Here is a 27,445-nt window from a genome sequence, read left to right on the forward strand (position 1 = left end):
GAGAAGAGAGCACGCGAGGACTCAAGTACGGAAGCCGGCGAGGAAGCTCCGGGAACGCTGGGGATTGCAGTTTTTCTGGCGATACGGCAGTGACTTGCGTTGCGAGAAATATGACTGGCAGAAAATAGCGGGCCGAAGCCGGAGATTGTTCCTTTCGTTCTTTCCTCTTTTGTTGGGCTAGTTTTGTCCGCGACTGGAGGCGGCTTCTCTTCGGTTGATTCTGTGAACAGGGAAGACTCTTGGCGGCGAGGCTGAGGCGATGGATGTCACCCAGCCCAAACAGGAGCATCTCCTGGCTCTGAAAGGTACTGGCCCTCGCCTCTCTTTTTTCTGTTTTCGATCTGATTCTAGGGTGAGGGGCGGAGGCTACAACATCACCTAAAGGGATCAGAAGGAGTGCAAGTGGGGATCGCTCCTTAGTGGGATCCTCGAAGGACTGGGTAGAATTGTTAGCGTTACAGGCTTCTGTGCCTACTTGTAAGATTTAGTTGTGGGTTTTGCCTCCCCGCGAACTGGTTTCATTTATTTCCCAGGAGGTGACGTTCCCGAGGTTTGGGGGTTCTTGATTCGCCATTAGTTCCTGATAGAAGAAGGGAGTGGTGCTTCGACCGCTGAGAAGAGAAGCCGTGCTGTGCCTTGCTTTATGGAAGTTTGCTTGCCTTAAAAAAAAAAAGTTAAAGGAAGGGTGCATGGGATTGTAACCAATCCTAGACCTACTAAGACTACATGCATTGAAATGAATGGAGGTTGAGTTAGACTCAAACTGTGTGCCATATATGAATTAACTAAAATTGGGAGGAATCAGGAAAAAGGCTTATGAATATTACTTACATTCTCCCCCTGCCCCCTATTGCTGTGAAGGATTGCTTCTTTGTGGTTACTATTTACTGGGTCATACAAAATGAGGCTGAAGTTGGTTCTTGGATCCTGCTTCCTTATTCAGTGCAGAGGTACATAAGAAATGTGAATATGAAAGTGAAGTTTGTATATCTCTGTTTCCTAAAGTAAATTTTAGACCACCCTAAATTATATAGCTGGTAACTGTCTTTTAAAAGACATATCCAGTCAGTACCTTTATACCAGGCAAGAGCAACTTGCTTTAAATATGTAGGCTTTAAAGTAGCGCCTTTTGGGGTTAAAGCAGGTTTTGAACCGGAATTCCATCGGAGGCATTTAGGAGACAGTTTCTGGGTGACAGGATGCATGATTTGGGGTTGCATAGCTTATTCTGGGGTGCAGAAGGTATGCAAAAGTTATGTTTAACAAATAGGAAGCATGAATCAAGTTCAAATTTTATTTGTGTGAGTCAGAGAGAGGTGCTATGAAGGAGAAATGTGACACTGGTGGCCAGCTTGTCCCGATGTTTTCAGATTACTTTTAAAATGAAGGGCCCAGTCCAAAATATAAAAACTCTGTGGGGAATGATTAATAGTGTGGGTACTTAAATATAGTTTTATTGAGGTGCATCTGCTGCTCTGCAAAATCAGTTATGAAATGTTAAATTTCTCAGCCTTTCCTCTGCTTGCACAATTGTAAACTATGTAAACTAGTGCTGGTAGAAGATAAGCTTTCAGATATGCATAGTTGATAAATATTCCAAGGCTATGGATGATGTGTAGAATATGTGGGACTCAGATGGCTCCTGAATGTGTTGAAATAAAGGATCTCTACCATCTACTTTTCAAATGTGACATGTTGGAAAATAGAGCACTTCCTTGTATAATATATCTATCAAGTATTGGATCTAATCAGTTTCTCAGGAGGGAATCCCTTAATCATTGCAATGCAATCATATCCTTTCTTAGTGATGCAATACCAGCTGTTGTAGCTGGTTCACCTACAGCATCAGATAAGAAGAACAACCCCTCTTATAGTTTGCTGTCCCTACCTGTGGCTCTGATGTGTGACTTCCTCTACCACAAAGAAAGGGGTTTGAGTTTAGTATCAAATCTATTTACACAAAAGTTGTACTCCATTGAAAGGAACTGTACAAGTAGAACAGGAGAAGCTTTGAAGGATATGTGGAGATTGGGCAGGGACTACAGTTTAGTGGAAGAGCACATGCTTTGAATCTAGAAGATCCCAAATTCCATCCCTGTTAGCTCAAGATAGGACTGGAAAAACCCCTGCCTTAAAGAAAAAAGTAACCATACATGATCAATCTTAAATCATTTTGACAACATTCTTAACTCTTACATGTTAGAATAGTCATAATGTAAAATATAATATTATAGTGTGTGTGTGTGTGTGTGTATTCTATGATAAAAGAGTTGTGTGACTGCCCAGCAGTGCATAATGCCAAGATTGTGAAACCTTGACACCAGAAACTTGGCATGCATCCTAAATGAATTCTCAGGGTGCGTACCTCAGGGTTATTGTGTTTTAAAAACATTAATTTTAATGTATTTAGAGAAGAATCCTGTAGTCCAGAGAGAGTGTCCCAGTCACAACTGAATACTTCAGAGTACCCCCCAACAGCTGTAGAGGCTGTTACAAACTTAGAAACAAAATGCTAGAATCCAAACCCATCTCTTTGCAGCTACCACAGAAAGAACCAGTTTGGTGGCTTTGTGAGGTCACAAAGGTGGCCTTGGAGGAAATCCAAAGTCCAAAAAAGAGCTTTCTAGTAGGTGGGGAGGGGGGAGAAAAAGCTAGGATACAAAGAATCCTATGGTCTCTCCAGCCCCACTTTTAGACTGACTCAGACAGCTGTGTAGACAAAAAAGGAAAACGGAGGGACAAATTGCCTGCATTGCTCTTCCTCCCCTGCAAGCAGTAGCCAAAAGCACATTGGTTAATTGGAAGCCTCTGAGATCAAAGACTTCCATCTAACAGGGTAAAACCCGTATGATTGCACCTGTAAATCTGGCCATGTAGTTGAAGTCTTCAATAATATCTTCAGCCAGTAAGGCTAGACTTCCCTAACTGGACTTTGCGGTCCATACAGTTTGGAACCAGGGAAGCTTAGTTGGCCAAGAAAAAATTGTATAGCATATTGCTCCCTGCCTCTTGCGAAGCCACTCCGACAGCCTGCTTCCTCAGGAGCCTATAGGAGCACTGATTTAAATTGAGGTGGTAACAGAAGCATTTCGCTTCTAGATGTTGGAGAGAAAAAGCTGTTAACTAGATTGAAAGGATGCTGCACTGGCATCTGTGGCACGTATTAGCTGTTCTGTCTCAGTACTAGAGAGTTCTAGTATATATGGCATATACTTGTAGTACATTGTATTTGTTTTAACACTTTTTAGTAAAAATCTGGATAGTTTTACCAGAATAATAGTAAATTTGGTGGTAGGACTGCTAGCATGTCTTATTACTTGCAATACTTCTGCTCTAGGTCCTGTTTATCTTCTGATCTGCACAACACAAGGCATAAGATTCTTTTAAATGATAGCTATTAGTGGCTGCTACTGACCAAGAAAATTTTAAAGTAAGAACATGTGGACTCTGATTGTGCAAGCATGGATGTGATCCTGCACTATCGATCATGGCAAAAGGATCCTGCAGCATTGCAAAAAATGGCAGAAGAGGCACTAAAGGAATTTTCAGTTCGACAGCAACCAAGATTCATACCTTGGTTTCCAAATGATTTGTGCAACACTCCTTTCAAGCCTGGAAGAAAACCTCCAGTTATTTCTGCTGAAGAAGTAGAAAAAATAAAGCAACATCTTGCAATTGAAGAAAGTATTTGCACCTCTCCATGTTACGACTGCACAGAAGGGCTTAAGGAATTTCAGGCTGTTACAAAAACTGTATGGGGTTTACAAGCAGAGTATGGAAAACCTGATTTGAACAATTTGAGAAAGCAATTAGCAAAGGGCAGACAGAACCTGAGGAGATCCTGGAGTGTTTCTCTTCCCAACTCTAAGCTTAAAGACCAGATTCTTCCTTTATCTAGAGAACTGCAAAGTACCTTACAAAAATTGAAACTACATGCATTCTATAGAGCACAGTGGATAATTGAACCTTCAACTTTTAATAATCAGACATTAGAAGACATTTGGATAAAGCTCAACAGGATGATCAAACATAGTGAACTGCCATCTTGTAATGCCAGAATCCAGAGATGTGAGAGCCAGATTTCAATTTTCTGTGATATGCTGTATTGTGAATATGTTGCCAATGCCATTAGAGAAAGATTAAACCTCAGGGGAAAATTGAATTTGTTTGTTCACAAATATGGTATCATACATAGTTTGTCATTTTAATGAAGTATATATTCTGATTTAAAAACACATGCCAGAAAAATCCACATTTTTATCAAGAATGAGAAGAAATCTCACTGGCCTGTTTGGCTATCTCAGAGCCAAGTCACATCTATGTAAATACCCTTTGATTAGATTTTTAGAAACTATATGGATGCTATATAAATTGGTGACGTAATGAAAGCATTCTCTCAAGTGAACTGATCTCCGTCAGACTGGATTATGCTTTGTTCTAAGCCCTCTGAAACTATTTAAATACTTCAGCGGATGTCCTTTGAAAAAATAATGCCACGTGTCAGAATAATACATTGAAAGAACTGATAGTTTGCATCTCAACCATTATGTCTTTTGCAATTGAAATTACTTGTCTAAAATACTAAATAATAAAGATGTTTTCTATGTTTAGCATGCATTTGCTTGTCACTAAGGTTTTAATTGACTCATGGCTGGGCAGCATGGGATGACTCTTTAGATATTCCCTGTCCCCTTACCAGCTGTTACATACGCTGAAGGGTTGAGACTTCTGTGATATTCTTAGCCCTTTCGAGATATACACACCATGTAGATATGATTGTTTGGAAATACATTTCATATTCTAATAAAATACGTGTTTGTAGTAAAGGATTAAAAATTGGAATGGTAAGGACTTCTGCCGTTTTGGTTCATCAAACTGTATCTACAGTTGTCTTATCATTAACACGACTTACTCTTCTCAGAGAATTCAATTGAAATGTTTGATACTTATTGAGGATTTCTGCTAAAAAACTCATTACAATCAATTTTTTAAAAAATAAGACAGTGATACACAGAACTAAATAGTTGAATCAGTTCTTCTCAAAGGAATTATATTGACTTATAAATGCTGGCATAAAATAGTACATCTCTCTGTGTGTGTCTAATCAAACCATCCAGTTGAAGTCCACCTGAGTTGTTAGGTCTTGATTAAAAAACTTAGAAACTATGAATATTCATTTGCATCAAGTTCCTCCCAGCATCTTGTTGATGACAGTGGAGGAAATTTAGAGAGTAAAATACTTATAGCTTTGGTGGGTTTGTTGAGTAAAAAGCCATTCTACTGTCCTCAGCATATGTACGTTTGACTGGGAAGGTTGGGATTGATTGGGCATGAGCACACATTCTAGAGAAGAGTGCTGCAGGGAATCTTTGATCCAAACAGTGCTTACAAAAGGTACAGTCAATGTATGGGTTTATGGGGAATGCAGTGTTATACATGTTATGAAGATTAGTATAATCCTGAATGAGCACCATAAAATACATATATTTCATTTAATGTTCATATTTGATTATTGGGTTTTTTTTGTTTGGGAATACGCATATTCTGTCTACATTTCAACAAGTACTTACATCTACTGTGTTCCTAGTTGCTTGCACAGTAAGCGCAATTTTCCCACTTCTTCTCTTGTGTTCAGTACAAACAAAATAACAAGAAGAAGCAACTCAACGTTTTCTATTTTTTTCTGGCATTTGTATGATGTAATTGTCAGTATTTACACCCTTGAAAATCTTTATCATCATTAAATTATGCTAAAATATGTTAGGATACTCTATATAATACTAAAAGAGGATGAAAGTTTGACCGTCTGTTAGCACCATAGTATCAGGACATGAGATCTAGAAAACTGAAACTTGGCGTGCATGCTAAGGGGACCGTAGGAGTGAACACCTTAACTGAGCAAGGAGTTGGGCCAATTCAGTTATTGACCCATTCATACTCTACTGTTCTGTAATTCCATGCAGTTTTTTTCCTGACACATCCATCAGTGATAATTTAAATATTGTCAAATAATGTCTGTTTGGTTGAAACCGGCAATAAGATCTCTAGCCACCGGCAGACAGTTTTGCAGTCCATTGCAGTTTGAAGCTAGGGGTGGGTAAGAATAGGATTTAGTCATTTTGATAAGAATTTGCCGACATTTGCAAAGTTCTCCACCTAAAAGAATGAAGTTGAGATTTTAAAAATTCAGAGTAAGAGTAAATGAAAGTAACAGATTCACATACCTCTGTTTAAGGCTAAGGGATATTAGCAGGTCAGAAGACTGAGTTATAAAAGTGCCTTTCTTCCCTGATGTGGAGCAACCCATCCTCAGGTAGGTGTTGTGTGTAATGGTCTCTGCTTCATGGCATGAGCCGTGTGTAGGTGTGTCAGCAGACATCACTTCTCTTAGATAGGGCAAGCACAATGTGTCTAACTCTGACAGCTCTCTATGTTTGCCTGAAAGATTTTCTGTATCAAGGTATGTAAGGGCTATTGAAAACTCTGGAAAACCAGATATGTTCTCTAGTTTAAAAGAAATCAAGAGCAACAACAGCCTCCAAAACATACCATGATATCAGAAATTCAAGGCCAGCCCCAACACTGATGTTATTCATATGAACTCCTGATTATTATGAATCAAATTAATCCTATCAACTGTAGGTTTTCCTAATAACTTTTCCTCAGCAATGTCAACAAAATGGCAGTTTCTCATCACTCTTTCCACATTCTATCTTCCCCACTGATGTAACCATTGTTTGAGAATACAGAACATACACATTATTGCAGGGCTTGTGTTCTGGACCATAATGTCTAAAGGGATGCCTATCCCAGTCTAACCTGTCTGAAACTTTGTTAGAGACCTGTTCTGTCTAACAGTATTAGATAACTGTTAACCAGGGATTTGGTGTCACAGTGGCAGAATGCTCTGAAGAGCAGTTGGCTGGTGTCTACACTAGCAGCTTTTAGGAACTAATGAAGACAATTTTATTTTCTTGTGGTCTTGCTGGTGTCTCACTGGTTTAATTGCTCTTTAATTATATGTTTAAATTGGTGTTTTTATCATTTGTTAGCTGACTTGAAGATTTTTGCTGAAGGATGAGGTAGTCATGTTTGCAGTAAATATGATTTCAGATAGAAGAGATGGCCAGTAGAAAATTCTTGCAAGTGTCCTATTTCATGCATGCCCTCATTGAATCTTGTTTATAATTTATCTTTATAGCTTTCAGTGGAAATTACAAGGTGAGAGATTCAGATAAACATGAGATCTCTCATTTCACTTGTTGGCTTCTCCCCTCTGTGATGGGAATGGAAGAGAGTGGCTATGGCAGCGATGTGCTCCTTATCTTACCTTGGATAGAATTCCAGAGGCAAAACAATGTGTGATCAGGGCTTGTGATTAGCAGTGTTGAGCTCTTTATGATGCTCTAATAATAATATTGCATATGCTTTCTAAATTCACAGTAATGAGGCTGACCAAGCCTACCTTGTTCACCAATATCCCTGTGACCTGTGAAGAGAGAGATTTGCCAGGTAAATGATGTTTTGGTGTTTAATAATGCCTAGAAGTTCTCATAGGTTTACACTCCAGAGATAGTTTTTTAAGCCTGTAAGTATCTGCAAATGCCAGGAGGTATAGTCCGAAAAGGATTGTATAGCATGTCAGTGAATAGCAGTATCAAATACTATGGCTGTCTGGAAATTGTGACAAGTACTTTGCCTTTGTGCTTGTACCATGTTCTATCTAGAATCAGAAAACTGTTTGCTTACAGCATTTATACTCTGTTTTCTAGCCAAAAAGTCTCCCAGACCAGCTTTTCAGAGTAATATAATGAAGACAATCTCTGTCTCCAGGTTTAGAGTCTAAAAAGAGACAAAAGGACAAAGGGATGAGGAGTGGGGAAGGAAAATAAAAAAAAAAACTCTGGTAGTTTTGTGATGGAGATGGACTGTGGTGGAAATGGGCTGTTCACAGTATATGAAGAGGCCTATACGGTGGCGATCCAGTAGATATTGTTTACTTGAACTTCCAAAAGACTTTTGACAAAGACCCCCACCAAAGGATCCTGAGCAAACTAAGCAGTCATGGGATAAAAAGGGGGAGGGGTTCTTATGGATCACTAATTGTTTAAAAAACCAAAGAGAGAGTAGGAATAAACAGCAGTTTTTTCAAATGCAGAGATGAGACCAGCAGTCCCACAGGGTTCTGTATTAGGACGGATACTTTTCAACCTATTCATAAATAATCTGAAAGTAGGATTAAGTAATGAAGTGGCCAAGTTTGTTGATGACACTAACTATTGAGGATGGTTAAAACCAAAAGGGATTGTGGAGAGCTCCAAAGGGATCTCTCCAAGCTGGAGAAATGGGTATCAAAAGGGCAAATGCTGTTCAATGCAAGCAAGTGTAAAGTAATGCATGTTGAGGCAAAACTTTCTGATTTCAAGTATATGTTGATGGGATCTGATCTAGCACTTATTGAGTAAGAAAGGGATCTTGGGTTAGTGGTGGAGATCTCAATGAAAATGTCAACCCATGTGCAGTTGTTGTGAAAAAGGCAAATTTTATGCTAGGCATAATTAGGAACAGAACAGAAAATAAAACTGCCAAGATCTTACTGTCCTTATACAAATTCTTAGTATGACTGTACTTGGAATACTGTGTTCATTTCTGGTCAACACACCTGAATATGGACATTACTGAATTGGAAAACATACAGAGAAGAGCAATGAAAATGATCAGGGGCCAGGAGCAACTCCCCTATGAGGAGTGGCTACAAAAACTGGGACTGTTTAGTATAGAAAACGGGTGAGTAATGGGAGACATGATAGAGGTGCTTAATGCATGGTGTGGAGAAAATGGGAGGGGAAATATTTTTCTTCGTCTCCCATAACACTGAAACCTGGGGTCATCCCACAAAACTGACTGGGGGAAAGTTTAGAAAAAAAAGAAAGTGCTTTTTCACACAGTGTATAGCTGAATATGGAATTTACTGCCAAGAGAGGTGGTAATGGCCACCAATTTTGATAGCTTTAAAAGGTGATTGGACAGATTCATGGAAGAGAAGGCTATCAGTACCTACTAGTCTTGCTGGCTAAATGCTGTCTCCAGTTGCTGAGGAGCTTGGGCAGGAGAGGTCTTGCACTCAGCTTGATTGAGAAATCCCGCGGGAAGCTGGTTTACCACCATGTGTATGGAAGTGCTGGATGGATGGATCTTTGGTCTGACACAGCATGGCTCTTCTTGTGTTCTTGTGTGTTCTTGAGCAGTGGAGCCCACTCTCTGCTTGTTCACTTGTTCCTGCTTGTTCACTGATCTATCAAGGAAGCAAGTGATAAGGAAGAGGAGAAGGAGCAAGAGCAGCTGTTGATAGTAGTGATAGGATTACTAGCTCCCCTTATTGAGGGAGGTAGCCCATTTGGGGTGCCTTGCCAGGGGATCCCCTGAAATTCAGAACTGGTGGGTAAAGTGAATGCAATGGTGGTTGGACCAAAGGTACTGCACATGCAAACATCAGCTTTCCTTTTTTTCTGACTGAAGAATAAACAAGCTTAACTTGTTTTTTTTTTCTTCCAATGACAAGAGAACATTTAAACTGCCAAACTACTATGGCTTTTCTTTTAAGAATAACATTTATGGAAGAGAAGTAAATTCTCTCTTCAAATTACTGTTGATACATATTGAAAATTCACTTCAGTTTTTTTAAATTCTGTCATTCTGTGTTGCCATTGTCCAGAAGAGATGCTAGCTGCTTCCGATTTTCAACAATGCACTATCAAGTATATAGCTAAACAGTTAGTTTAAAAGCAAGCATTTAAAAATTGTGAATCAAGTGACAACTCTAGATATAGTTGACCTGCCATATAATTTTACAATTCTACAGGAGATCTATTTAACCATTTAATGAAAGATGATCCTTCTACTGTAAAAGGAGCAGAAACTTTAATGCTTGGAGAAATGTTGACTTTGCCTCAGAACTTTGGGTAAGAAATGCTTATAGATATAAAGGTTTGTTAAATCATGACCTTCTGTAACAACTTTCCCATCTCGTAAATATTCAGAATCATGCTTTCTCTGAACACAGAAGTAATATTTAGCTATATTTAATCGCTAGTGATATCTTATTTAAATTTGTTTAAACTCCCTTTTAAAACCAGTGCAACCCTCTTGCATGCATCTAGGTCTGCTGCCATTGGTAACTCCAGATTTTCTTAATTTGGTTCAGTTTACCCCCCTTCTTCAGCCTTCTGCTGTGACTACAGGCGTTGTTAACAGAAGAAACAACTGCTGTGTTCTTTGTTACAGTTTTGAATAGTACTGAGATAGTACCTACAACATCATGTCTCCTAGCAAATGCCCAAGAAGTAGATGTTTAAGAGTACTATGCCACAACTGTATGCATTTGTTAGAGGTGGACCATAAAATATTTTAACTGTTTTTCAGCAATGGTTTTACCAGTACTCTTTTTCTCTCTCTCCTTTGAACAGAAATATATTCTTAGGGGAGACGTTTTCGAGTTACATTAGTGTACATAATGACAGTCACCAGGTGGTAAAAGACATCTTGGTAAAGGTATGTTTGATATTATTCAGTAGTTAAAGTGTGTTTAAGAACATTTTTCATTTTTTCTAGTCAACCAATAGTTTTCAGCTAACCAATCCAAAGGAACTTTTGCATTTTAAATAATTAGGGCTGTTACCAAAAAGGAAAGCAGAGAGGAATGTAAAGGTATATTTTGTTCTATTTGTTGGGTATTTTTAAGGCTAAAAACATGTTTTTGTAACTTTCCAAAGATAAAAGTAGTTAGGAAAATCTATTATATATGAACCATCGTGCAAGAAAATGTAAATGCTCACTGAGTTTAGAAAGGTTTGTGTAGCAGATCCTTTCAGTGTATCGAGCCCATGTTCCTTACGAATGCCTCTGGAAATATGGTATTTAAAATTAGTTAGAGAATATAAATATTGGAGATCTTGAATTAGGATAGGTAATCAAATCAAACAACCTGGACTAGATAGCAATGGCTGGAACTGGCACATTTTGGATGTGCCTTTTCTGTTTAGTTATACATTTAATTCTGACTGTCTCACTTCTGGGGCTGACTATAACTTGAACTCATAAGAACTGAAGTAGGGGGGAATTTGTGACCCAACTATTAGAGTATCAAACCAGGAAAATTCACATTTTTTTCTTTAGATATGGGATGGTCGCGGTGAAATCATGCCTCTGAGTATTCATTACTTCATCTTCATAAAGATAAAAATTTCCTTAGAATATCTCCACTGTGGCAATTCATGAACTCTTGCATACACATTTGTGGAACTGTGGAACTCTTTCCCTGCTAACCATTCTCTGGTAGATACAGTCCACCAGGCACTGCTACAACAGAGTTTCTAAAATTCATCCACAGTTTACTCTGCTTCTGTTCTTAATTCCAAGGCTGATCTACAAACAAGTTCACAGCGTTTAAACCTTTCAGCCTCAAGTGCTGCAGTGGCAGAACTCAAACAAGACTGTTGCATCGATGATGTAATTCACCATGAAGTAAAGGAAATAGGAACACACATGTGAGACCTTAATACTTTCTCCCGATTCTTTGACTTTAGTTTTCCAATTAGTAGAAATGTTATCGCATACATTCAGAAATCTAATAAAGGTATATTATAAATTTGCCATTTTTAAACTCATCTCTTCCTCTTCTCCCCTCTACTTTAGAATTCATGCAAGACTGAAAAATAATTAAATCCCATCAAACCATTTTTGTCTTTCAGTTTAGTGTGTGCAGTAAGTTATACTACACAAACCGGTGAGAAGATGTATTTCAGAAAATTCTTCAAATTTCAGGTATTGAAATAGCAAAGCTGGCAGTCCTGATTGTAACTGAGGTTACCTAATCCTGTTCTGTTACTCAGTCGCTTCTTCCCTTGCCTGCACAAAACTAGTAACTTTGCCCATAATATTTCTGGGGCAAGATGGAGGAAGCTTTTTGCATGGTCTGTCACAGTAGGGTGTCTGCATTAGGTTTCTCTGCATGATTTCACTTCACATCAATGCTGAGATGAAGTACAAGAAGTAGCCTATGATGCCAAGCAAGTGCACTAGCTTGGATTCTGTTTCATGAACTGAAGACTTTCCCTTCTGTTCTTGAGCCTGAAATCCAAAAGGGGAGCATGGTGGAAAAAAATTCACCAAGTTGAGCCTCCCTCTGCAGCCTTCTCTGACTATTTCAGAGGGTTCCACAGCACTTTAGGGGAGGTTTTCAGGAGCACAAGAGGCTACAGGGAGTGAAAGTCACCTCCCAGTCTGTTGGTGGGAACATCTGTGAGTGGAACTTTGCTCAGGAGATACATCCACTTGCAACAGCAAACTTGGAATCATCACCACACCAAGCAACATTTCATTTACCTTGATTTAATATGAACAGAATTGCTTGGCTTCACAAGCATCCTAGTGGCAATATTCTGTACCAGTTGAAGTTTCTAATCAGCCTTTAAAGGTAGGCCTACATAGAGGCATTACAGTATGGATGTAACCAACATAAGCTTAATTGAAACCCAGTCTGCTTTTCCCAGATAGGGTTGCAGGTGACTAACTTAAGCTAGTAAAAGACTCCTAGCTACCAATGTTGTCCTTGCCTCCATAGATAGCACTAAATCTAGAATAGCTCCAAAACTAAGAGACTAGATTTTCAGAGGGAGTGCAGCCTTATCAAATCTGGCTGCAAATCTCTATCCAGCTTTGGTCATCATCCCAACTACAGGTACTTCTAGCCTGTAGAAGTGCTTATTTGCCATCTTCTATTTCAAAAGTGCTTCCATTCGTTCTGAGTTTCCACTACCTTCTTGGAACTAGTACTGAAAAAGAATAGTGCATAATGATGACACCTTAGCTCCAAACTCCTGGTGACCTCTTCCAGTGATTTCATGTAGATGCTGAAAACTGGGGAGGGGGTAAACAAGATGGAACCCCAAGTCATCCCAAAGGTCAGTGATTATGCAATGGAACAGAAGCACCCTAGCACCAGCTTCCAAATCTGTCCCTGCAGTAGGACTGGAGCCACTATGTTGCCAAGTCCCACCTTAGAGAAATGGCTCAGACAGATAAAAATCACTGAGAAGATTGTGTACCCCTTATGCTATCTACTTTCTAGTTTGGGTCGTCTACCATATATTGTCCAGCCTCAAGCCAGGGAATAAGTCAGACTGAAGTGGATCCAATTGATCAATTTAATGCAACATTTCCTGGCTCTGAGAAAAAAGAACTCCAATTCTTTGCACAAAAATGGTAAATTTGACTCAGGGTGAAAGCTGTGAAAATGAGTAGGGTCCAGTTTAGGTATCGTCAATGAAGGCTAAGCTATCGCCTTTTGTTGGGACAGTAGACAGTAGGTATCAGCTTATCAGTTTCAGACTGGAAGCTCAGCCCTGGCAGATTTTGCAAGCCAGAAAGGGCAGGGATCCACTGAGCAGATGGCAGGCCTCAAACTTCAAACATCGTGTCCACATCCTGAGGTTGTAGAGGGTAAAAAAGTATCCTGAATGGTCTAAGCAAGCTACATCCTTAATAAATTCAATTTTGATCTTGCAATTTCTGTGGCATCCAGGTCAGAGCCGATGCTGCTTTGCCATAAGAATTGCTCAAGTCCTGCAGTCTATCTTGATATCAAGACGGAATCATTTGTGTGCAAAATTAAAACACTTAAATGAATTTGTTACATGTAATGTCTGATACTTGATGATACTGAGTGTAGTGATCCTTACTGCAGATGCAGAAATTGTATAGTCCTAGTTAGAAAGATGGCCCAGAGGTTGAGTGTATGATTGCTTACAGCTGAACAGCCCAAAGGCTGACATTTCCAGTTGTAGCAACCAGGAAAGAGTAGTTTTGACCTTGTTTTTTGAGAGGCATGTTTGCATTTCTTATTTTCAAGAATCATTACAAGTGAATATTGCTTATTCAGAAATGTATCACTATTTTAAGGAGACTTCTGTACTAAGTGTGCAGAATGTTGCCTTTCATGTAACAAAACTTGTGTTCTGGGAAAATGTGTTTTCCTTTTTTCTGCATTCTTTTTACCTTTAAACAAAATGCTGTATGATCTGTAGCCCATGGACAAGAAGAAGCAGGCTGAGCAGAGCTAGGCCCTTCAACTAAATTCAGCTTTGGTGTTTGTGTATATAAGCACAAGTTGCACTGGATTAGTACAACAAACTCAAAATGTATAATTTTATTTGGGAATACATAGAAACTAAGAGAAACAGAAGCAGGTAGTACTAAGTGTTGATGGAGAGGTCTGATAAATCTCCCTTTAGTATCTATTCCTTTTTCAAACAGGTCCTCAAACCACTAGATGTGAAAACTAAATTCTACAATGCTGAGGTAAGTACAGAAAATTGTGCTTGGTGCATAATATACAATAATGTACATAATACAGGCTCGCAATAAAAATATGTTATTTTGGGATTGGGGCTGTGGTTTTTAATCAGGACTTTAAAATGTATGTCTCTCCTGTTTGAGATGTAATAATTTCATGTACTTCTCTGTTTGCCTGGGCAAATAAACTCTTCCTCTCCTGGCCGTGAATTTTCAGTTGTTCATTTCTGCATGTATTGCACTATATCTAGCCTGTTCCAGTTATTTTGAAAAGTCTTGGGAACTTGAGCACTGCAATTTTTACTAGCCGTTAGCTGAAACAGACATCAAATAGAAAATATCAAAAACAGAGAAGAAAAATTAGAGGGAAAAGCCTAGAAGGATCTTAAAACTATCAGAAAGAGCTGGTGTGTTTAAATATACTTACAACATGCTTTATTAAACACATTCCTACATGTGTTTACACAGAAAATTCTGAGCATTCCCAGTTAGCCATGCTGGCTAAGGAATGCTGGGAATTGTAGGTCCTTTTTTTCCCCCAAGAATGCATAGGATTGCCCCTTAAGCCACCTAGAACACATCCAATGCTGAAAAGGGGATGCTGGTCCCAGCATTAAGTTCCTATATGCTAGATATAAGAATGGTTGCCTAGCTTTTGCAGCCTTGGGAAAAAACAGTAATCTTGCCCTCTTACTTGGCTAAGTGTAAGGAAAGCAGGTGAGTAAAATCTGTTCTGTTTTCCTTTTCATTTTTATCTCCATTTGTCATTGCCATCATCACTGGGTAAAAAGTGTTTGTAATAGATTTTTAAAAGCTTTTTTTAACATCATCAGCTATGAAATAGACTTTCCTGTCCAAAGGCTGAGATGTTTTCAGAGGTGAAGTGTGGAATATTTTCCTTTTAAATTAGTTATTACTGATGTTAAATTAGGGACCATTCTAGGTTAGGGACCATTCTATTCAGGTATCTAGTGCATTCACCAGCTGGGAAAGCTGAACCTGTTGAATTATGTTATAATTATAGCAAAAGACTTCTGTCAGGTGACAGAAAATGGACAACTCAGCTTATCATTTGCCAATGGCACAGTCTTGTATTTCAGAGGCCTGGAGGACAATATTAATTGGCACTGAAATAAGCTTCATATTTTAAGACAAAGCATGCCTCAAATTTGAAGACTGTTGTGATAAGGTAGAAGAGTAGGTTCTGAACATTTGCAACTGGAAGAAAAGTGCATTTAGCAATTGTCCTTGTCACCAAGGCAGTGTGCAATAAATTGAATGTATAATTGAACAAAAATAACCATATATCATAGTAAAACATTGAAACAGCCTCAAAGCTACAAATAGAAATTTTAAAGTCCAAATGGAAAAGATTGAATGGTGCTTACCATATTCTTGCAATTTGTTGATTATATACAAAAAGCAGGTCAGCACTGACCGGATTCTGCTCTCCTTCCACCCCGAGGGAATATGTGGAATCCTGACAACTAAAAAGGGGAGATACTCTATTTTCCCTCCAATAGAAATACTCAGTATAAAAATGGGCCTCTCTTGTGAGCATGTGCTGGTTTTTCAGTGTGTTTGTTGTGCAATAACTGTGTTTACTGTTCCACATAATTTCTTTCTTCATCATACCATTTGCTGACACAAGTCTTATTTAGAAATAAGATTTCTTATAAATGGTTCTTTTTATTTTTATTGCTGGTTTACATTCCTCTTTTACTAATGCTGTCTTGCTTAGAATATACAAAAAAAATGCAAAATGATGCATTTTATTTGAAACTTAGTTGTCCTCCTTTTTTCTTTAACATTTAACCCTAATTTCTCTAATGTTTTCTTTTTTATTTTCCCATTAGAGTGACCTCAGTTCTGTGGTAATTTTATTTATTATTTATAAATATGTATGTATGCTTGTCTTCTGTTTGTCTTTCTGCCTGTTACTAACATTATTTTAAAAACATAATGGAAAAGCAATGTTTGTTGTGACCATTCTCTTATATCAATTCATGTCTTCCCCCACCCCATGCTTGGATTAAAAAAAAATTGGAGGGGAGAGAACAAAACTACTCTTCAGACCTATCAGCTCTCTCCTTGTATCCATTGTTTAGCAGTATTTAGTAGTTCAGACTTTTGTGCTGAACAAATATTTCATTAAAGTGCTCTGACAAACAGTGAATTTATTTGCTGAATGCAGCAGTTCAATTAATGTTCCTAGTAGCACATGCGCTACAACTAGTTCACATGGATGGGGCTGTTTGTCTTGCAGTGCTGCAGGAGCAAAGAATATTTTATTGGACACAGATTCACCTTCCTAATAATTTCTGTTTTCCTTAAGAAGATGAGTGTGTTTCTGTAAAGAAGTGGTAGAAGATATATAGGCAATATGGACAGAAACCTCAGAAGCCAGTCAGTATCTGAGAAAGATGTACAGTGCCTGTGGGCTCTGTGGTCCTGTATACTTGTACACTGTGGTCCTGTACACATCTCTTGTACAAGCAGAAACCTGACACCAAATAACCTATTTATTATAACGCTGTGTCAAGCCCTTGCACAAATGGTTTGCAGGAGTCTTCTAGTTGCAATTCTCTTTCCATTCACCATTTTTCTGGAGCCAACCCAATATGAAAACTTCCTTAATTGAAATAATTTATTCAGGTTGCAGTACTTGGATTGCCTGAGTGTAAATTTGTTGTTTTTTGTGATTGTTTTTGGTAGCATGAAGTACATCCAACCCTGCATGTTATTTTGTTTCATGCTAAATCATGACTTTGTGTTACCTGTTACCTGTTGTGTAAAGACACTGGATGGGAGGAGAGAGCCCATGATTGTATCTCATCTTCCTTTACATGCTTACTAGAACTCTGCTTTCAAACTCCTCATTGCATGTGGCAGTGATTCTAATGGTGTGATTACAGCGTGATTTCACAAATCTCAATGTGTGGGGATGTAATAATCTTGCTACTTTGATCTAAATAATGTTACTGAGATGAATCATCCCCTGCCTCATTTTAAGCTACCTTGCTTTTTCATTATGATGCTTGGTTTAGTTTTCTTCCTTCAACTAAATTTTTGCTTATGGTTGCTGTTTTAAAGTATACTGATGAGAAATTGGGCAAACATAGGCATAAGGAATGGAACAATGGGATAGTCTTCCAGAACAATACAAAATTTTAAATCCCCTGGTCCTAAAAGACATGGTAGTTTTCTTTAAAAACAAAGTAACTGTTTTATCTTTGGTGTTTGCTTGCGTGTGTCTTTGTTTGGGAGCAATGCTAAGCCATGGTTTTGGGTCATGAGAACGAGCCTGAGAGAGCCTTGCACTCATACATTTCCCTCTCCTCCACTGCTGCAGCTGTAAAGAAATGAGAAACAACTTCTCTTTTAGAGTAACCGCAGTTTAGCATGTTATGCAAGCCCTTCTTAACTAAGGTTAGTGTGAACCAGACATAAAGGAGGATTCAAAGTTGGCTTTGTTTCCATTATCCCCTGTTAATCATATTGTAAATGCTTGCAGAGTTCAGACAGCATGGCAACCTGTGGTCGATCTAACATGGATGCAAAAGCTTCTGAACTTCTCAGAGCCAAAGCAGGGAGGGAAGGAGGAGAAAGCATGCAAACCTCAGTGTGGCTTGTTCTTGTAATGCTAAACTATGGTTTAGTGTTAACATCTGCACCAGCCCTATGTCTCCAATACCACTTAAAAGTCCTCTGTGCAATATGGAATGTGACAGGCTGAACATTATTTGACAGTTAATTTTCGCACTCAACACACAGTTCCAAGTTAGCTTTTTGTTGTTTTTTTTCCTGTTGGAACATAGCTTATGGGACCATTCTATGTTCAGCTGTAGATAACCTTAGTTCCTGGTTTGCTGATGGAGCTTTCCTTTATATAGGAAATCATCATGCTTGTAAGGGGGAATGATGCTAAAGTTCTTGATCAACTGGCATCCCTTTGATTGTCCTCAGGTTTTGAGTTCATTGTTGGATTGCCAGATACCCTTTTCTGCACAATTAAAATCTTGTGCAGAGTGCATCTGTACCATCCAACTTGTATGGTAGCATCACTTCATTAAGAGAAACTATGCAGTTTCTACTTGCAAGTGTGCATAGAATTCTGCACTCTCATTTAGAAATTAATAGTGTAATGTGGCCTTTTGAAGTTCTGAACCATTAATTTCTTAATAATGCTTCTATACAATTTACTAGTAAAATATTCATCACTTTATTTATAAACTTTTAAGGGTTCATGCAAGATTAATCCCTGTCACTTATTCTTAGGTCAAATGTATTAGACATACGTATTTTTTCCTTCTGTTTTTCCATAGCTTCATGTTTTGTGTCTGACAAAATTTAACTATACAGAATATGTTAATATGAGGGAATACAGAAGTAAGCATAAAATATTGCCCAGATTCTATGCCATTCTTCTCCAGGAAGGGAATGATCACTCTTGGTCTGCTGGGGAGCAAGTCCGACTGGAGTCAGTGCGATTTGCTTCTTGGAAGACATGCAGTGATTGTATTACTAGAGTATGGCTTTATGGGAACTTCACCTTGGAGAGAGCATGAAAAGGCTGCTTGGAAGAGGAGAAGAGAAGAGACTGCATAGGCCAGAGTAGCCTGTGTCCTCTGCAGCCTCTTTTCTCCCCCACTTGGAAGCATCCCAACCAGAAGACTGAAAACAACTGTTTACCAAAACTACAGAGCAGGAGGTGCAGAGAAGCAAAAAGCTCTTTCGGCTCTGCTTTGGTTGATTGTTACCCTCTGAGTTCAGTGATTCACTGCCCTCTGGGCTGAATCTCTTTCTAAGGTAATGAACCCTTTCAGAGGCCTAGAATCAAAATTCCTAACATAAAGCCGATTTCTGCATTGACTCCTTTAGCCATCAAACTGGGAGAGAAAATAGATTTTTACTTTACGTGGCTTAGTACCAGGAATGTTTTTGGGGTAGTAGGAAAACAAGCTTTGTACCATTGTGAACCCTTACAACAGAGAGACCAGATAAATGTTTATGAATGAACTATAGCTAGTAAATTTGAACAGTACTCAAAAGATACATCTGTGCCCCATAGCAGTTGATGTGTATTAAAAAATAAATCCCCTGCTAAGGCTCTCTTAAACATTTTATTTGTACGCAGCCTGATGCATCCTTAATCTAGCATGGCATGCCTACATTGTGTATGGTGATCATTTCGTATTTCTAAAGTGCACTTTGATTTCCTTGAAAAAATCTGAATTGATGTGAACTTTTAGAGCTCAATATGCAAGTCTTGTTAAGGCCACACTGTCACCATATTAAAATATAAGAATGTACTGAAGTTATCCCACATCCATTGATCGGCACTCTTCTACCTGACTAACATTTTTGCTTCTATTACTCTCTGTTGGGATGAAGACCTTTCTCGCATTTAATCACTGTTTGATTTTTTCAGGCATGAACACTAACTTCGTTTGTGGTTTAATGTTGTTCAAATATTTAAAACACTGGTGCTTTTATCAGTTCAGCCTACATTTTACTTAGACATTTCCTTTGCTTTTTCAGACTGATGAAGTCTTTCTGGAAGCTCAGATTCAAAATATCACTACTTCTCCAATGTTTATGGAGAAGGTGTCCTTGGAACCATCTATTATGTACAATGTAGCAGAATTAAATGAGGTCTGCCAAGGTGAGGACAGGTAAGAGCTATATTTGATTATTCAAACCATTCTGGCTGCTGCCCAGCAACACAGTACTGTTGTATCTTCACCTATTAGATAGGCCACTTTTCCAAAATCAAGAAAGGTGGTAGTATTTTGTGGGAATTAGATCAACCAAATGTTTCTGTATGAGAAAAAGTATATCAATTTAAAAATCTAGCTTGCCAATTTTTTTCTAATAATTGGGCTTTCAACTTTAAAAATGTCTGCCAATGTTTGGTGGTTGTGTTCAAAACTTACTGTGTAATTTTCAGAAATGCTTCATAAACAAAGGAACGGACATTTATTTCTATGGCTTGGTGTATTATTTTATAAATTCATGAAATTAAGTTTTTATATTGTATTTCTGCAGTATCATAAATTACTTTGTCCAAGTAAAAGATGAATGATGTGCACCATTTCTGGTGTGCAAGTAAGTCAGAAGCACTCGGCACAGAGCCGGCAACGGCAGTCCTCCTAACTCTTCTGCAGGCTGGATAGTATGTGTCATATCTACCTTCCATACTTTCTATTTTATCCATAATGAACTCCAAGTTGGAAACTTTGTCATCAGGCAGTTCAACAAGAGTATCAATTGCGTTCATCCAGATCAGGCCTGAAAATGCCTTACTGGAACTGAAAAATGATGTGCTGAAATTGTTGGGACTACAAAAATATCAACACCTTTGACTCCCTGGGCACTTTCACAAAGCCTCTCTACAAGGATAATGATGCTCGTTCATAATAATGACATGATAACAGACCTGAAGACATGGTATCAGCATCTTTCAGGTTCTGAACAAATCCTGCTTGCACAATATTACCAAAACAAGACTGGCCTCTCAACACAGCAAATATTCTTTACCTGGGAAATAATTTACTGCATGCAATCATAAAAGAGAGGCTGATTCATGGCAATTAGCCACTTAGTGAAGTAGAAATTCAGGCTAAAACAACAAATTCTTGCACTGGGATTGCAAATAATGCAAGTTGCTATCCAGATGCAGAGTTCATATGGTGGCAGTTTTTAGGCCTAAATAGTAATCTGATGCTATGGGCTGTGATATGCTTGCACATAGGGTATACTTGAGTAATGCATAGCAGTTTTTGTTACGTGCTATCAAGTCTGCTCTGATATATGGTGACCCTGTAAATGAATGCCCTCCAAAATGTCCTATTCCTTGACAGCCCTGCTCAGCAGTGCTCCCATTTAAAGCCTTCTTATTTGGGTAGATGGATGCCACCACGTGTATGGAGTGCTGGACTAGATAGGCCTGGTGACAAGTTCTCATGATAGCTTGGTATATATCCTCCTACAAGGATGGACCTGTCTTCTCCATCAACATCTAATGGAAAGCCTTTGCAGGAAGAACAACCCCTATAGTTGAATTGTGGTTTGTACTTTTAAGGATTAGGGGTATGGTGCTCTGCAGATACAGGATAAGGCCCTGGCAGGGGAGTGCTGAGATCTATAGGACTTTTTAATGTCTAAACATGAAGAGGATTGTGCCCCAAGTTTGTTATCGGTGTTTATGGTCTGACGTGAACTTTATCATCTGTACCTTGTATTAGATCTGTTACTGAAATCACACATTCTTCATATTGTACCTGATGTTCTGAAAGTCTTAGGATTTGAAGAAAACTACAGTGCTTTGTTTTCACAGTTTCAAACTGTTCTTGTTTAGTTGTAAAGTCATGCCCAACCCATCACAACCCCATGGACAACATTCCTCCAGGCTCTCCTGTGCTCCACAATCCCCCAGAGTCCACCGAAACCCACACCAACTGCTCCAGTGACTCCATCTAGCCACCTCATTCTCTGCTGTCCCCTTCTCCTTTTGCAGTCAATCATTTCCAGCATCAGGGTCTTCTCCAGTGAGCTGTTCCTTCTCATTAGGTGGCCAAAGTATCTGAGTTTCATCTTCAGTATCTGGCCTTCTGAACTGTAGCACATACCTTTATATATTTTCAAAAGGTTGTTAAGCACCACCAGAATTATGGTCAAAAAAACTAATATGGACGTAACAGGCCCCAAAACTAGCAAAACAGGCTTTGTAAGATCATGCTGTCCATGAAAACTGTCTCTATTTCCCAGACATTTGAGATACTTTTCATTTTCCTTGCTTGGCTTCATTTATTTGCTTCATCTGGAGGCAAATTGCTTTCTTTCCTAAATGAATGCCATACCCAGAGCAATCTGCAGTAAGTGAAGGTGAACATATTTCTTCTCTTCTAGTGTGTCAACATTTGGTACAAGGACATATTTACAGCCCATGGATACACGCCAGTATTTATACTGCCTTAAACCCAAGCAGGAGTTTGCAGAGAAAGCTGGAGTTATTAAAGGCGTAACAGTTATTGGGAAACTTGACATAGTCTGGAAGACAAACCTGGGTGAAAGGGGGAGGCTGCAAACCAGTCAACTCCAAAGGATGGTAAGTCTTTTCCAGAATATTAGCTTTAGTCTGGCATTGGATTATCTTTAAATTTCTACACCATGAATGGAAGAGCTTGTCCACTGACTCACTTTGGCAGGTATTTGTTTTACATCATATGACCACTGACCATCACCTTGGTCTGATCCACCAGGGCTCTTATGTCCTTCTAAATGAATATTATCTGTTCATACACATGATAATATAGCACTATTTAATGTTCATAATAATAAAATATTTTCCCATTTTCATCTTGTGAGGGACCCAAGGCAGCTTTCATAGCTCCGTCTTATCCTCACAACGACTCTGAGAGTGACAGACTGGCCCAAAGTGGTTCAGTGAGTTTCATGGCTAAGTGGAGACTAGAACCTGGATCTCCCAGGTTCCTAGTCCAGCACTCTAACTACTGCACCACCCTGGCTTAAAAAGCCAACAGTCCTGCTGTGTTCTAACACAGACCCACAGGAACATCAGCAGCACAGGATCTCATTGAAACAAGCTGCATCTGTTCAAAGGACAGTTGCGAACAACCTGTGTTGTATGACTCCCGTTCAGTTTATGGAGACATTTGCATGCAATAGGGCTGGTGAATTACATGCTCTTTAGTGGTTATCTAGAGCTGTGTTGTCTTTTGGGGTTTTGAAAAAACTATTTAGAATTGCTGCTCTTCATAGAAACTCAAGTGATGAGTGTATTTTAGCCTAAATATGAAGCTAAAAAAGTTACATTTAATTTCTTGAGAATGTCATTCTACAGTTCACTAATGCTATAAAATATTACCTTTCTTGTGTGTTGGTAAACGTTTTGTGCTTCCTTAGGCCCCAGGCTATGGTGATGTGAGGCTTTCATTGGAAACCATACCAGACACAGTAAACCTGGAAGAACCATTTGATATTACATGTAAAATAACAAACTGCAGGTAATGAAAAGGGTAAAGAGTAAACAGAATTTTTGCAGTATGTTTCATCCAGTAAATTTTTAGAGGTTCCAAAAAAAGAAACTCTTCCTTCATCCAGACTTTCATTTTACCTCATGTATGCTGCAAGAGGGAATACATACTGGATTCAAAGGGTTTCTCTGGAGCCAATGGGTTGTAGAAAATTCTGAGTACATACGATCCAGTCCTTCACTTGCTAAGAGGCAATGATGTGAGAAGATAGTTAGAAATCCAAACAATTTTTTTTATTATATGAGGAGAAGAGATGTGTATATCTGCATCATCAGATGAACATATGCACACACTGCTGGGGAGCTTTGAACTGCATATTGATGCATATTTCTGTACTGATTTAGGAGTTCTTTTTTAAACTCTGAACATTGAGATTTTTTCCTTTTTTTAATACATTATGCTTTTAATTAACTGCAAGAATGGTGAGGATAAAATCGATTGTCCATGTTTTACACAACTCAAGTGTTCTTTGAGGAAAGAAAGGGAGAGAAAAGCTGGGTATGAACCAAGCCTTAGAAAAATGTGCAATCCATATTCATTCATTCATTTTTCTATCTAGCAGTGAAAGGACCATGGATCTGGTTTTGGAAATGTGCAATACTAATTCCATTCACTGGTGTGGAGTGTCAGGAAGGCAGCTGGGCAAGCTGCACCCGACCTCATCCCTACACTTGACACTTACACTGCTGTCGTCTGTACAAGGACTACAGGTAAGATCTCCCTTCATATAGATACACGCAAGCATACTCCTGCTGCATACTCAGCATGCCTGTTCTTTCACTTTGGATTCCTGTCTGTCTCACAGTAGATTAAAATGTGTATCAACCCCTCTTTTCCCATTTCAGAGCGTCTCTGGCTTGAGATTAACAGATACCTTTTTGAAGAGAACATATGAGTATGATGATATTGCGCAAGTCTGTGTGGTTTCTTCAAAAATACAAGAAAACTGAAATAATTCTTCTGTTTTAATATTTCCTGTTTGGGATATGTGGACCAACTATCTGAAAACAACATGACTAAGCCAAACGGTATCCATCTGTAAGGGGGTAGTGCTGGAGATACTTCCCAATTTAACTGTACCTCTGGAGGTCATTCTGGCATCTTGTTTTAAAAAAAAACACTTGTAAAGAGCAAACCATCTGTATTTTAATCTATTTTCAAAATAAAGTAGTTAAATTATGTAATTGCCTTAATAGTATCACATTTCCATAGAGCTCAGTTCAGGGGCTTTGTAATGTGATTTGCAGTACATGGATCAATTCTGAATGCTTACATTTCTTGTAACTCTGTGCAAGTTAAGAAACACAAACTTGTGTTACTGGAGAAGCAACAGTAACCTGTCAGCTACCCCTTGGTCATACATTTTAAGACTGGATATTGTAAACTTAGGAACAATATTGTACAGGTGCTTTTGTGATAAATACACTGGGGATTTAATTCTATGTGCGTAATAAGATGTGGGAAGCCAGTGGTTTTAAAGAAGGAACAGGCAAGTGGCACCATTCGGAACACAAGCTCTGAAACAGAGTATGGTCACCAAGCAGATACTTCGGGGAAGCTGAAAAGCAGGATGTTAAGCGTTGGCCAGTCCCGCTGTTGGTCTCCATGCTGCTAAGTATCGGTTGCTGTAATCTCTACACCTGGAGGCTACTAGCTACTTATTATGACTAGTGACTTTGATCTGCAGATCCTTGATGAATTTGCTTCATGTTGATGTAAAGCCATTTAAGCTACTTAGTGGCCATGATCACAGACCAGTCGAAAGTTCCAGACTTTGCATATTGAGTGAAGAAACACTTTTTTCCTGTATTCTTTTGCTTGCTTTGTACTGTACTTTCTGGGTGGATATACACATTAACATGAAATATAATAGAGAATTCCTGTTGCACATTCCTTATTTTACTAGGTGACTTTGGTGATGCTATATTGTAGCACCATCTTGTGGCACTCCCTGTCAGAGGAGATATGCCTGGCTATTTCCTAACCAGTGTTTGCCAGTAAATGAAAATATTTCAATATCCAAAGGCATTAATGCTTAACAGCAACAAAGGGCAAAACATTTTCTACCTAAGTATTGATTGAAGATTTTTTTGCTGCTTTTGCACCCTGTGGTTTTCCAGTTTGTTGTGTGCAATCTTGTCAGTTTTTAGGGTTCTGATTTTTTGTGTTAACTATTATTGCAATTTCAGTAACCTTGGGTAGAAAAGCAACTGATTTATAGTAGATGAATAAGCACTGAATGGAAGTGGTCTACCTTACACTAGGTGACAAAATTTGCAAACATTTGAGAATTGGCCTTCTCTTAGTAAGTTAGAAATTAGGTAAACTAAATTTGCCACTGCTTTTCAACTGGATAGAGGCAAACAGAATTGCATATTGTGTGAAGAAGGTGGAGGCAAAAGTTTTCTCCTGCTCCCATTATACTAGAACTTGGGGTCATCCAATGAAGCTGACTGGTGGGAGATTCAGGACAGATAAAAGGAAGTATGTCCCAATAGTCATAGCTGATGGAAGGTCCTTGGCTCCACTTGGGTGGATTGCTTAATCCCATCCATCCCAAAAGTCCATACATTTATTTTTGTGTCTAGAATGGATTATCTCAGTCTGCACAAAAGCTGGGTAGCCTAATTGAAGGAATGTCTGCTGATAAAAATTTGCTGGAAAAACAAGCAGCTTAATAGAATTGGTGAGAGAAACTACTGAAAATTCAGATTTTCATAGGTTTTTTTTAAAAGATGTGCTATCCTTGATTTGCTGAAAATACAGTAGAAAAAATTCCAAAGAATGTTTCTCAAATATCATGCATTTGATGTCTAAATGGTTTTATATTTTGGCTAGTCATGATAGCTATGTATCACCACAGTATCAAAGGCAGCATGCCTCTATGTAACAGTTGGTAGAGAACATGAGTGGGAGGATGCTATTTTCTCATGTCCTATTTGTGGGCTTCCTGCAGCCAGCTAGTTGGCCACTATGCGAACAGAATGCAGACTAAATAATGCAGACTTTGGTTTGATCCAGCATGGCACTTGAGAGTTGGGAACAGCAATGTTTAAACAGCAGGCCCTGCAGACACTACAGGTTCAAAGTGGCTTCTGATACTTCCCCCCAACTTTGGGATTTGTAAATGAGATGTTACAGGTGCAGTGAAAACCAAGGTCATTTTGTTAAACTCTGAAGACATTTGTATGAGGCTAAAATATGTCAATTTTTTCGTATTGGGTTATGTTTTTAATGTTGGGTACAATGCCTTGGCATCCCTTGCAAATAAATGTTTATAAATTTTAGAAATAAACTAAATTGAGCAGTTCAAAATCAGCTAGCACTTAGATATCAGTCTTAGACATCTTTTGCCCTCTGACATGTTGTCATTCCTTGTACAAAGTAAAATAGTTTTTGATTTTATACAAACTGAAGAACCCTTACCAAAACATTAAAATCTGTGAAGTACACTGATGACACTCTTGTTCTTACAGATTGTTAGTATGTGGACTTCCTAGATCAGTACAGATGTAGAATCAAAGTACTTTGCTCAAACATAATTACTAGGCATATTAAATGTTATGTATTTCATCCATGAAACTGACTCAGTTTCATCAAGATAAAATGAAGGCATTGATACTTTCCCTGTGAATGATTCTTCAATCCAAGATTCAGAACAGCAGCATCCTTCAAGACACTACAGTGTGGAAGATGTTGACATATCCCTTTTTAAACATTATGACTTATTTTGAATATCACAACAACCCAGGGTTTTTTTTAAAGCCCCTGGTTGTTGTGAACAAGTGAATGTGTTGCTGCATATTGCAACTAAACTTTGCAAGGACACTCTTTATTCTGATGTTCAGATTAGGAACTTTGGCTTGTCCTTCCACTGACAAACCGAGAGAAATAAACCATTGCTTATTGTCATTTCTCTCACCTGTTGATGGGGAGACAAGCCAGTTTGTCATGACAAACAACCTGAGAATCCTCCAATTGCAGTGAGAGTGATCATATGGCATATTTACCACATCCCAGTGGTTTTTAAACAT

General features: G+C 38.6%; 2 protein-coding genes across 6 annotated transcripts; both read left to right on the forward strand.

The window, feature by feature from the left end:
- The first annotated feature begins 169 nt into the window (after window positions 1-169).
- On the forward strand, window positions 170-26,867 carry TRAPPC13 (trafficking protein particle complex subunit 13). 5 transcript variants are annotated; one of them, XM_044445803.1, is made up of 13 exons: window positions 170-305; window positions 7,444-7,512; window positions 9,863-9,962; window positions 10,467-10,551; window positions 11,419-11,546; window positions 11,751-11,823; window positions 14,314-14,358; window positions 16,209-16,226; window positions 19,894-20,027; window positions 22,264-22,462; window positions 23,281-23,381; window positions 23,971-24,121; window positions 24,257-26,867. In XM_044445803.1, the coding sequence occupies exons 1-13, from the start codon at window positions 260-262 to the stop codon at window positions 24,359-24,361; spliced, it is 1,254 nt and encodes a 417-aa protein (XP_044301738.1). In that variant the 5' UTR covers window positions 170-259; the 3' UTR covers window positions 24,362-26,867. The 5 variants fall into 5 exon arrangements, with proteins under 5 accessions (XP_044301738.1, XP_044301739.1, XP_044301740.1 ...); XM_044445804.1 differs by having other exon boundaries at window positions 23,974-24,121; XM_044445807.1 differs by lacking the exon at window positions 170-305 and adding an exon at window positions 4,937-6,313.
- Window positions 175-4,617, forward strand: SHLD3 (shieldin complex subunit 3). The gene is made up of 2 exons (XM_044445808.1): window positions 175-305; window positions 3,338-4,617. Exon 2 carries the CDS (start codon window positions 3,462-3,464, stop codon window positions 4,206-4,208), a length of 747 nt encoding a protein of 248 aa, XP_044301743.1. The 5' UTR covers window positions 175-305; window positions 3,338-3,461; the 3' UTR covers window positions 4,209-4,617.
- Window positions 26,868-27,445: the final 578 nt, after the last annotated feature.

The sequence above is a fragment of the Varanus komodoensis genome, unplaced genomic scaffold (genome assembly GCF_004798865.1).
Source record: "Varanus komodoensis strain SLA01 unplaced genomic scaffold, ASM479886v1 scaffold5, whole genome shotgun sequence".
NCBI lineage: Eukaryota > Metazoa > Chordata > Lepidosauria > Squamata > Varanidae > Varanus > Varanus komodoensis.

Bases quoted from the DNA above. Each gene is read 5' to 3' on its own strand.
- SHLD3 (XM_044445808.1), top strand. From the start codon at position 3,462: ATGGATGTGATCCTGCACTATCGATCATGGCAAAAGGATCCTGCAGCA.
- TRAPPC13 (XM_044445803.1), top strand. From the start codon at position 260: ATGGATGTCACCCAGCCCAAACAGGAGCATCTCCTGGCTCTGAAAG. The intron at 306-7,443 runs GTACTGGCCCTC...CTAAATTCACAG, and splicing joins GCATCTCCTGGCTCTGAAAG to TAATGAGGCTGACCAAGCCT. The intron at 10,552-11,418 runs GTATGTTTGATA...CTTAATTCCAAG, and splicing joins TAAAAGACATCTTGGTAAAG to GCTGATCTACAAACAAGTTC.